The 12,498-nt window shown below is 39.8% G+C and overlaps 1 protein-coding gene across 1 annotated transcript; it reads left to right on the forward strand.

Annotated features, from left to right (window-relative positions):
* Positions 1 to 4,370: 4,370 nt before the first annotated feature.
* dynlrb1 (dynein, light chain, roadblock-type 1) lies at positions 4,371 to 9,266 on the forward strand. The gene is made up of 4 exons (XM_049586782.1): positions 4,371 to 4,470; positions 6,556 to 6,631; positions 6,938 to 7,105; positions 8,633 to 9,266. The coding sequence occupies exons 1-4, from the start codon at positions 4,468 to 4,470 to the stop codon at positions 8,674 to 8,676; spliced, it is 291 nt and encodes a 96-aa protein (XP_049442739.1). The 5' UTR covers positions 4,371 to 4,467; the 3' UTR covers positions 8,677 to 9,266.
* Positions 9,267 to 12,498: the final 3,232 nt, after the last annotated feature.

Consider the following 12,498-nt stretch of genomic DNA (forward strand, 5'->3'; position numbering starts at 1 on the left):
AATTAATGCAGAGCAAGCTATTAATAATAATAATAATAATAATAATAATAATAATAATAAACTTTATTTATATAGCGCCTTTCAAAACACAGTTACAAAGTGCTGCACAATAAAACTAAACACACTAACACGCAAGAAGAGTAAACCAATATCATGTCATAAAATGTCATCTAGTAAGAGATAAAATAAGGAAGGCCAAAGCTAAAATCAAGATAATACAGGGGCTGTAAAATCAATGAGATGGCAAAAAAACAGACAGCTCAGATAAAGTCTGCTTTCCAATAAAAGTATGTTTTTAGGAGAGAGTTAAACGAAAATAAAGGAGAAAATATAACACAAAAATATGAAGTAAGTGATGTAAAGTAGTTACATAAAGAGGCAGAATATAACAGGAGTGTGTTGCAGTAAAATGTGTATGCGTAACAAGAGTCAGGGGCGTCTCCAGGATTTGAGGACACTGGGTTTAGCCTCTGGAGAAAATATATTCCCACTGGATTAGATATTTTATTCACTCTGGCATCATATTTAACCTTAAAAACTGTTTTTTAAATTTTATTTTCCAGATCAATTATGAACTGTGATGTTAAAAATGTTAATAGTTGTTAGTTTTTAGTATTGAATTGAAACATAATCATTCCCAGCTGCTATCATGAACATTTTGAAAATTCTAAGTATTTCCGTTTCAACAGTCTTATGTCCTGAGGGACGGAGCTGTCCCAGAGGCTTGTGGTGTCAGACCAGATGCTGAGGTTCTGTTTGCCAGACGGCAGCAGGCAGAGCGCTTTGTGTGGTGGGTGATATTGATATAAGACAACATTCACATACATATTACCCAGCAATCATCATTACATATCTGTAGATGACACAAATACAAATGAAATTAGGAATGTATTAGTTTACTCAATCATTTTTATAGTTAAAGTACAGTTTATCATAGTTTACAAAGAATAAGCAGATAACGTTGTTTTAGGTTGATACTGTTTGACAAAAACAGAAAACCATGATGGAGATGGGTTTGTCTTTTTGAGAACACCAGCAGTCCTGAGCAAGAATATATTCCAAACTTTATCTGAAGCTGATATGCAGCTTAACAAATCAGTCAGAGACAAGTGAAGTGGATATATTTCAAATTTTATAGTCTTTCCGTAATATAATCCCCGTCTTTGTGTTTCCACAGACAGTGTTTCCCTCCAGCTGCAGTTAAGGAATAGCGGCTTAACACAAATATGAAGTAAGAATTTTGTCCTAATAAAACCCTAAATTTGGAAAACATCCGTCTGACGCCTCAGAATAATTGTTGGGGTGTATTTTTTGCACAAAACAAGGATTGTGTATTTTGACTTCACCACTGACATTAAAATTGTTTTATGGAGGGTCTTTAAACAGTCAGTCAGTCAGTCAGGAATTTCTACAGTCAGACAAACATTAAAGTGTCTGAATTATGTTTTAAGACAAACAAAAGTGTTTTTGGCTAAAAACAGGCTATCAAGGGTAGAAATAAACCTACTTATGAAGAATGACCCCAGTCAGAGTGTGAGATTATTACACATTATAGTACCTAATTATTATAACTGATGCAAACCAACACACCCTCACTGCGACCTCGTCACATGTCCACATTTGGTCATGGACTTTCCACGTCCACATATGGCGTCCAAGGTACCCTGGATGTGTTGGTTGTTGACGTTCTGAGACTCTGTGTCAACTTCAGCCTGTTACATGCATTGTCTGTTTTCAAAATACACTTCTGTTTTCACAGGAAATGTACAGTTTGCATACAGTATCTTCCAAAATAAAAGCACTACGTTGGTATGACACCGCCAATTGATATTTGTTGTCCCTCAACAACAAAAACACATGGTTAAGTTTGGGCAAAAAAAGCACGTGATTAGGTTTAGGAAAATGGAACAGGGTTTGGCTTTAGAATCTTTGGGTGAAAGTTGTATTTGTTGGACCCATCCATCACCCCTCCTGTCTGCACCAGCTGGACTTTCGCCACCTTAACTTTCATCCTTGTCCCACCACGTTTCCCCCTGACGCCACCGGACGCCCTAAACTACAGCGCCAACTGGCCGCGTTTCATGCCAACATTACAGGAAGCCTTTTTTCATTGGTTTCTGACGCCACAGTCACTGCCCAAGGGTTGGATTTCAATGACTTCAGGGGGCTGGAGCCTATCCCAGCTGACAGTGGGCGAGAGGCAGAGTCCACCCTGGACAGGCCACCAGACTATCACACGGCTGACGCATAGAGACCATCTACACCCAGGTATAACGAGAGGACTTTGTATCAGCTCTATAGGGCGATCTCTGGATGCTCCAGCTTAAACTGGTAACCCTCTTGATGTGAGTCGAGTTCATATTTAATTATATTCACTTTCAGTAAAACTCCCCTACTCCTCCTTTTGTGCTGGACCTACTGTGTTCCCCCTGCTTTATTTTGAAGGAAACAGCTCTGGACTTCCGGTCCTGGCTCGGCTGTTTGTGTCACACTTAACGCTGCTGGCCGCGCCCACATTGTTTACATTCAGACCTCCTTCACTAAAATTAAACGAATAAAACGAGGCTTTGAGAACTTGCAGCCGTCTTTTGAAATATTTCTCTGGACATTCGATCATTTTCTAATTTCTTGTTTAAAATAAGCAGCTGAGAACATGAACATATTCTTGTCTGTTACTTTTTCACTCAAAAAAAGAACCAAAAAACAACCCAAACCCCAGAATGACTCATTTTTTTGTTTAACAGGAATTTGGAATATGTGAACAAATCTTATGTAATGAGTGGGGAACTGTTAAAATTCCATCATTCATCAACGTGTCCTGCTGAAATGTAAAACAATAAGTCTTACTCAAGTATTATTCTTACATACAGATTTGAGTTACTTGTTCTTGAGTTCTTTCTTTTCATGCTGCTTTCCACTGCGACTCCATGTTAGAGGTCAATATTGCAGCTTTTCCTTCATGTATCTGACAGCTTTAGTTACTCACACATTACAGTTACAGATTAAGATTTTTGCATGCAAAACTTATAAAGATCTTAAAAGCTATAATGTTTTAAGTTAAACAACAAAACGTTTTTATGCAAGTACATAAGAAACAATTAGTCGACTGACAGACAAGTTATGAACAACTATTTTAATAATCCTTTAGAATTCCTACAAAACAGCCGAATCAAATAATGGAGAAAATAATCCACTATGAAAATAATTGTTAGTTGCAGTTTGATACGAAACTAGCTCCGTCTCAGCAGACTACAACAATGAAATCCTGCTTTTACAATTACAGTACTGCATTAGAAACAGGGGTGTGAATATAGACACTGCAGGTAGAGCAGTTGCACTGTGGCCCTGAGAAGTGTGAAGTTGTTAGGCAGAAAATGAGCCCTTGTGAGTAATTCAAATAGCCACCAAAGAATTATGCCTGTGTTCAAAGAAAAACTAACATTAAATTCAAAATGATGTCATGCACTTTATATGGCTTTGAGAAGGCAAACCCATCTCCATCATGGTTTTATGATTATGTTATTTATTTATTTTGTAAAATAGCCAGTGGCAATCTGTAACAAAATGTTATAAAATATAACGTATGTGCTTATGCTACAAAAACTATAAATAAGGTTTAATAAACTATTCAATTAAATGAGTAACTCTTGTCTTATACATATACTGTACATATGAGATGATAATTGCTGGGTGATATGTATGTTGGTGTTATTCAGTGTCAAGTCTCTATTTGATGGTGTGATGATCAGATTATATGGTAGCTAGTTCAGGCACATAACAAGTAACCAGCATGCCTTAGGGCCTGTTATAGTGTGCACGGGGTCTGCTGTAACTACCTAAGGCCACTGATTAGAAACAATAATCTACTAATGTATACTACTGCTACTACTTGCTACGTTTTAAAGTGACAAGTGACATTTTGAAAGCAGCACTTTTACTTTTAACGGTCTACAACAGTGGATTGTTCCAGTGTGCTGTTGGTACTTTAACTTAAAGCAAGCAAGCAAAACTTTATTTATATAGCACAGTTCATTCCAGGTGGAAGCACAATGTGTTTCACAAAAAAGTAAAACTAGTTTAAAACAGTATAAAATTACAAAAGATAAAACCATAAGAGCAAAAATAAAATAAGAGTTGAGGGCAGAAATGGACTGCTAAAAGATAAAAAAGATAAAATAATTAAAATAATTAAAACCAGTAAAACCAGTAAAACAAAGGATCTGAATTCTTCCTTCGCCTCTGGTTGTTACACAAAACGCCTTTGGAGGTTAAACGTCGGGATTTTAACCGAGTTTGCCTCTTTTCATACGACTCCCATGTCTCCCACTTTTCCTTGGACCGCGAACGCAGCATTGCGGCAGTTGACCCGGAAGTTTACGTCAGTTGTCTTCTCCCAGCAACCGGACTGAGCTGTTAGCTGTTGTTCTTCTGAGCTCGGAGATACAGATCTCTCCGCACAAAGTTAACATGGTAGGAAACGATGGCTGCCTCTGCGTGTGTTTTCTAAACATATTTATTTTTTCTGTGGTGACCGTTGTGAAAATGTATTGTTTGAGGGGGGTTTGAAGATGCTAACCGCGGCTAGCTTACTTATGCTAGTCGGGCGTTGTCAGAATAGCAGCGTTAGTCAGTTAGCTCTCTGTAGGGTGTTTGAGAGCAGCGGTTTGTCCTGTCTGTGCCCCCTGTGTCCAGCACAGACAGAGAAATCAACTCACGCGACGTATATACGTTGATCTGGGCCATGTTTACAAACTAAATTATAACTGGAGCGATTGATGGCCTCTGAAGCGGCCCCAAGTGTCAGCTGATTTGTGTGTGTGTGTGTGTGTGTGTGTGTGTGTGTGTGTGTGTTATAACCCGAGCTTCTCTGTTGTTTGTTGTTTGTTGTGGTAGGCTGTCCGGTGTTTCTGATCATGTTAACTCTCAACTTAGAGCCGTTTCTGGTTGTCATAGTAACAACAGCTGTTTTCAAGCAGGAAAAGAATATGTAGCTGTCCTCATGAATGCCTCTTTGTTCACTTTTTCATGACAGTATCAAAACACAGCCACCCTGATTCATCTTTGGGATTTTGTTTAAGGAAACCACTTGTTGTGATGGAATATGTTGAAAACAAGTAGAGAGCAAGTTGTGTTATGTAAAGAACTATTCGGCTCTTTCAGATTTCAAAAATGGAGGATTTTAACGGGATTCAAACTCACTCCATTGTGGGAAAATAAACAAGAACAGACAGTCGGTGCACCACCGTCTGTACACAGTAACATCATCACATACCCTGAAACTCTGACAGCATGCAGCCAGCTATGTTGTAAAGACACGAGCGCCATGTCCATGCATTTAAGAACATTTTAGCATTTCACTGGTGTCCAACACAGAAAGCAGCTGTTAAAACCAGTTAATTCATAAACACAATGTTTGCTGTAGTGCTACAGATCAATCAGAGCCAGTATTTATGTAATCATGTGGAAATAGTTTATTTTAGATAAAGCAGCAGCTGTTTAACAGATTTATTGCTAAGATAAATGATCTTTTGTTGTATCTTCAAGGCTATTTAAACATGTAAATATTTATACTGGTGAGCTATTTCCCAGTTTGTATTCTGTAATAATGTCAAAAAAATCTTGTTATAGCGAGAAAAACGTCCTTTCATGACAAATGTTTCATGTTATGTGTGTTAATGAGCAGTTTTTCTGGCATGGCAGTAAAAAGTTGTTGTGGGCTGATCTGTAGGATTGCAAAGGAATGAAACGCCCAGTGCTCCCTGTGATGGGCTGGTACTTATTGCCTTTGTTGGTAACTGGTTAGGTTTAGAAAAGAGGAGTGGGGTTAGGGTAAAAATGTCAGGGTAAGCCAATCAGATGCAGAGGAAGGTGGGCCATGCCTTCACCATCACAGGATTCACAAATTCATATTGGTGTCGCAAAAGGAAAAAGAAAAAAAGTACTTTGTCATGTCTGCCAGCAAGTCTTGCAGCTCCCGAGTCACTTGATGCTGCTGACAGACTCTCTCCAGACATTGCCCTCCACATTGTTTCCTCCACATTAGCGTGTGGTAGTAGTGTGATAACTTGGCCTACCCACTGGACGACCTGCCCGGCCTGTTCGCCTCAGCAGCTGCCAGGACGGCAACCCTGTTGCTCACCAGACATTCTCCGATTTCACTATGGGCCTCACCTTTGTGTCCTCATCAAGATGGCACCCATCTTCAACCATGCACAGCTGGAGTTGATTTCTCTATATTTCACCGTGGAGGGCTGGGAGTGGTGAAAGGGAGTGCCCTTCATCAAGGATGAAGTCAGGCAGCAGCACCATCAGCAGCCTTGTTATGGACATTAAAGGTGGAACTATTGCATGGCTTTTGAGAACGTTTTTTCCAGCAGCACCCACTCTGATGCGCAGCTTGCTTCAGATGTTGGCACCGTTAGCCGCGTTGTTTCCGGTTGGCTTTTGGCAGGGTTCGGACCAGTGTTGGTACTGTTGTTTTTGTCATGACCTGTAGGGTTTCAGTCACCTCAGTATCTAAATGAAATCCTCCTTACTCATGTTCCCATTTCCCAGGCTGAAGTAGAAGAAACTCTGAAGAGAATCCAGAGCCAAAACGGAGTGCAGGGAATCATCATCGCCAATGCAGAAGGTAAAACCATTAAATACTTACTCTTATTATATCCCCATAAAGGTGGCTCTTTTTCAATCTGGCTGGATCGCTAAATAGTGCCTTTCACTAACCAACTCCTTTGGAAATAGCCTCACTCTATAGTCAGTAGTCACTCTATGAGCCATACAGATTCTGTTTGGGAGAGTGCCCTACCACGCTGACATTACACTGATGTTGAATTAGAGCTAATTGAACACTGATAAGAAAATGTATTTGTCTCTTGGTAATTATCACAGATTCAGTCAATAAAATTCACATGACGTTGAATGAACCAATTTCCCTCAGGTATCCCCATCAAGACGACTCTGGACAACACCAGCACGGTGCAGTATGCAGGGCTGATCCACCAGCTGGTGATGAAGGCCAGGAGCACCGTACGAGACATCGACCCCCAGAACGACCTCACCTTCCTCCGTGTCCGCTCCAAGAAGAACGAGATCATGATCGCTCCAGGTGAGAGGGGAGGAAACAGACTTCTTCAGTGACTTGCTCAAAGACACTTCAACATGCAGACAGGGGACTGAACCACCAACCCTCTGATCTATGAAATCTGTTTTTTGGATTAACAAACACAAATACATCCTGACCTTCGTCTGTTCTTTCACAACAAGCACGCAGAGTTATAGCCCTCCTCCTCATGTTAGCTTCAGCTCATTAACAGTAAATTTTTACAAATTAGGAGGACTTACAAACATCTTGCAAGAATTTTCTGTTTGCATGAAATTAAGAGTGTCTGCCTAAAGCTGCAGTGCAGGTTACAGAAGTCTGAACTGAACACAAAGCAACACAGAGACTGTTAAAGGTGTTTCATTTGTGAGTCTTAGAGGGCAAATCCAGTTCAGACAAAGGCGTTGGTCAAATGTAACAAAACAATCAGCAGTATTTTCTGATCGTCAGCTGTTGGCAGTAAAACTTATTCCACCACGCGAGCTGTTCTAGTTGACTGCATCAGACAAACTCTCTGATTAAAGACTCTCTCTGCCCTCTTAAAATCATGACGTCCAGTTTACAGCCTCTGCATTGCAGTTCACCACACTCTGGCTCTTTATGATGCAGCTCATAATGAAGCTTCTCTGAGCACTTTGGGTGTTTCATAATCTGATAATACAGTGAGAATAATCTGATTTACTGTTGTAGATTATTTTAAAACCTTTACTTTGTATCCGACCTCATGATTTTTATCTTTGCATGTAGGGCTGGGTATCTAACTTTTTTTGTGAAACAACGAAGCAAAATGTGTCTCGAGCAAAATATGCTGCACAACAATTTAAATGCAACACTTTTGTTTTTGCTCCCAAAGTTCACAGGTTAAGTTAAAAATCCAAGACGTTTGACTTTTGGTCCCAAATTAGTTTAAATCCGTGTTAATGATCCGTCCTCCTGACAGGTGTGACATGCTGATTAAACAGCATCATTACTACACAGGTGTGTTTTGGGGAAGGTCACAATAAAAGAACACTCTGACTTGTGCAGTTTGATCACACAACAGGGAGCGTGTCCTCGGCATCCTGACTGCAGGAATGTCCGCCACAGCTGTTGCCCTTGGACTTACTGTACGTTTCGCTAACATAAGCCGCCTCCCATGTCGTGTCCGTGAATTTGGCAGCACATCCAACCAGCCGGGAGGAGGAAGGGGTCTGGTTTGGGGACCTCACAGATGCATTCACAGACAGGCTCCACTGATGCTGATTCAACATACATGCAAAAAAACCCATAAGTGCAGGACACACCGACGAGAGCAACAGACACTCACTGATGGCCCAACACTGATGGCCCAACACTGATGGCCGACTGTCAGTTTGGTGTGTCAGGGCGTTTACAATCACACCGATGCTAAAAAGAAAGAAGAATTCCTCAGTGTCAGACATCAGATATCGTATAAAAAATGTTCACGATACCAAACTCTATTTGCAATTAAGATCCTAAACTGTGTCTAAGTTTATTATCTAACGTTTAACTATTTCCCTTCTTTCTTCACAGATAAGGATTATTTCTTGATCGTCATTCAGAACCCGTCGGACTGAGAAGAAGCAGCTGCTGTCCGACTCATTACTCTCTTCTTTTGTCTTTTATATTTAAAACAGCCAAACATTTTCTTTGTCTCGCTAAATCAAAAGAACCTGTTTAAGGAAGCTTTTATGCACTTGCTATACCAGGAAGTAGCGACAGGATTTGAAAGTGGATGAAACTGCTCTGCAGGCACATTTCTTTTTCCATGTTTTAGCATTCCAGTTCAGCCTCCACTCTTTGCACACTGTATGTTTTGTCACTGTGTTTAGTTTAAAGGTGTTTTAGCTCATGGTGAAAACTGCTCACCTGCTAAAAGACCTCTGACAGAAGTAGGAAACTTTAAACTGGACCGGTGCGTACATGCCTGCACAGTGTAACAGAGAGAGAAAGACCACAGCACATCTTAAACTCTGAGGATGATTTCAGTTCAACCTTCATGGAAAATTTGGGATTGTTATTTATTGTTTTGTTGGCTACAGATGCTGAAGTACAGTATTTCACTGGTGAGCAGCGAACAACACTACGAATACTTCTCTGCTCGACCGTGTCAAGTTTCTGATGGTTATTTTTGACAAATTATAAAAATAAAAACAAGTCAAAATGACCTTGTGTTGTCATGTGCTCTGTATAAGTTACAGTCATGTTAACAGTTTCAGGGACATGTTAACAAGCTGTTGATTTCACTAGTTTGACACCAGACTCAAGTATTTTTAAAGATCTGCCAGACACTCATGTTTCCAATGGTCATGGAAAACCTAGAATAGTCACGGAATCTCACGGCCACATTTTCCAGGCCTGCAAAAGTCTGGAATTAGTCATCATCATTTAATGTTTTCGAAAAGTCATGGAATTTTACAGTCACGTTTTCCAGGCCTAAAAAAAGTCACGGAATTAATGAAAATTATTAAGTTTTCGAAAAGTCATGGAATTTCACAGTCACATTTTCCAGGCCTAAAAAAGGTCATGCAATTAGTCTCAACATCATTTAAGGTTTTGGAAAAGTCTTGGAATTTTGTTGTGCATAACAAAATTGTTACAGTAATCTTCCATGTAATGTAACATAACGGCAAATTAATTTTCTGAATTTGTTGATTTATGTAGCCACAATACACATCTAAATGTCACAATGTTTAGTTTACCGTCGGTACGTTCGTCCTTTTCTGCCAGGGTTCATCTCTCTCTTCATGTATGCCCGCTAGCTGAAATTACTCTTGAATCGAGTTTTGATTTGAGGATTTGATTTGTTAGAAAAAAAGCTGGGCAAGAAAAAACAATTATGGGTGCGTACATGTGTGGGAACTGAAATTGACATTATCACCATATGAAGTTGTCTTGGCGATAGCGTTAGGAAACTGTTTTTAATACGTTTGGCAAAGAGAGCAATGTTTGAGGTCATGTTTTTAGCTTCATGATGAATGTAAGTACAGTAGTCATTCTCTTTTACCAAATAAAACCAAAATAATAAGCTGAAAGAGGCTAAAACTATAAAGCTGAGAGGAACTGTAGAGTCAGGTGATTGTTCTCTGCCGGTGTGCTGACGCTGGTTAACCCCTGTCACATTGCATAATCTTTTTGTTGATGTGAAAATCTAAATAAGTGCAGCTTTACATAAATAATTTAACATCAAGCTGAGAAGAATTTAGAATGGGGAGTTTGTAGAGTGACCACACACAGTCATTATCTGTGTTTTTGTGTGTCCTGCATTTTTGTTACTTTGTCACTACAAAATAAAGTCAGAACCAGTGGTCTTAGTTTGCAAATTAGATCAGAAGTTAATCATATGAGAGCGAGTGCAAACGAGTGCTCTCAAAGCCACAGTTAAGTTTGGATCTCCAGTCCAGGCTACATGCTAGGGACTGCACTCAACCATGAGACCGGTGTCATGATGGAAGCAGAAAATGGCGTTCCACAGCTGCGAGGGCAAGTCATGATTCAAGGAGATAAAGATTTGTGACAGGTTACTGTGTGGTGACCAGTCTGTTGCAGAGTGTCAGCCCTGGAGGTCAACGATTTTCTTGTTATCTTTGAAGTTGTAAGAAAGACCTTGTTTTTCTTCAAGTGTAATGTTGGCTCCATTTTGAAGGTGTCCATGTTAAGAGGAAATAAACCTCATAATCCTCAGAATTCTGACCGCTGGCTTTTTTATTACCAGCATTTAAAAACAAAAATCAAAAAAATTCAAAATGTGCCCGAGAGAGAGATGGATCAAGAGAGGAAGAGCAGGAGGCCCACAGAGAAGGCTTATGTGTAGGGCCCAGTGTGTAGGTGCTATGTTCCTGTCAGATGGTATCCTATCAAATAGAGTGCCCCAGGGAGGACACTTTTCTGTAGGCTGACCAGAGGTTAGCGTCGCACTGGTTCCCTCATTAAAACGCCCACAGGATTTTTCCACTGGATTTTTGATTGCTGCCAAAATAAGCTCTGTGGCAAACAATTGTTTAACACGGTTTGTTCAGCAAGATAATCTTCACAAATGTACACCACTTTTTATGATAACTGAAGCCTCCATGCAATCGGCAGAAGTAAAAGCCAACGTAAGTTCAAAGTTCAATAGGTTTTTATTGTCAATTGCTATACAGTATGTGCAGGACTGGACATAACCCTCTCACCTAGTATTAATGTCATACAGCTAAAGAGCTAAAAGAAAGCTAAATTGGAATAATAATAATAATAATAACACAATGAAAACAATATGTACAAGTAAAAATAAAGATAAAACTAAGCAATATAACTTAAAGACAAGACACTGTCGAAGATACTCTAAACCTGTACAATCAAGGTCCATGTTGAGCAGCCTATGGGATGTACGTGATGTACACAGAGTGCAGCAGATACGGAGTGGTGCAAATGGTCAAAGTAAAGTGAAGTAAAGTGCACAGTGTAAAAACAGTCAGCAGCAGTTTGTAATATAATATAATAGACTATAAACAAACTACATTACAGTTGCATGACCTAACATCACCTAACAAGACTGTAAAGCCGTGTTAGCGTGATGACATTCTGTAGTCTCATTTAGCCACTTGTTAGCAGCCGCCTTTTATTAGTCATGAAGAGGCTTCAAAATTCATGAGTGGAGTATTTACTGACGTATTTTATGTTTTAGAACAAAACATGGAAGTCTTCTTCACCTTGTGTTAGCCACAGACCTTATTTAGGAATCTAACCAAAAATCCATTCAAAAAACTCATTAACTTTAAGACCAGGGAACAAAAGGGAGTGCTAAAATGCTAACTCATATCTGGGTTTTAGGCAAGGAGCCTTTAACGTTTATTAGTGTCCTTGGTTTAAGGACGCGTTCCTAGGGCATTCTCTAGCTATAATATTAAATATACTATGACTAGTCCATAGCCATTGGTAGCTTTGTCACCTTCTACCTATGCCAGTCCTCAATGCCTATGTGCAGTTTCACATAGATTGACCACGTCAGTGAGTAGGAAAACGTGGGACAGACAGAATGACTGACTGACAGAATGACACACTGACAGTTTCCGTGATTATGTACAGCATACCATACCATGACTTAGTCATACCAAACATTAGAAACAACACCAACATTGGTCCACAGGGGGAGCCACAGCGATCGGTCACATTTTAGCCATTTTGAAGCATTTTTCTGTTGTTATAGCGCCACCCAGTTGCCAATTAGAGTTACATTTCTCCAGTCACCTTGAGGCGTCCTGTTCTACATATCTACCAAGTTTAGTAAAAATCCATATGGCGGTTAGGCCTAGATAAGAAATGAGCTCTCTAGCACCCCCATTTTGTTTGATGGGCTCAATTATGGAGGGGTCCCCTCAGATTATGTGTGGTCATATGCCTACAAAGTTGCGTGGTGA

This window comes from Epinephelus fuscoguttatus, linkage group LG1, assembly GCF_011397635.1.
Source record: "Epinephelus fuscoguttatus linkage group LG1, E.fuscoguttatus.final_Chr_v1".
In the NCBI taxonomy this organism is placed as follows: Eukaryota; Metazoa; Chordata; class Actinopteri; order Perciformes; family Serranidae; genus Epinephelus; species Epinephelus fuscoguttatus.

What these genes read in the sequence shown, in the direction of transcription:
- dynlrb1 (XM_049586782.1), top strand. An exon ending in CATCATCGCCAATGCAGAAG is followed by an intron (nt 6,632 to 6,937) that starts GTAAAACCATTA and finishes AATTTCCCTCAG; the next exon opens with GTATCCCCATCAAGACGACT. An exon ending in CGAGATCATGATCGCTCCAG is followed by an intron (nt 7,106 to 8,632) that starts GTGAGAGGGGAG and finishes CTTTCTTCACAG; the next exon opens with ATAAGGATTATTTCTTGATC.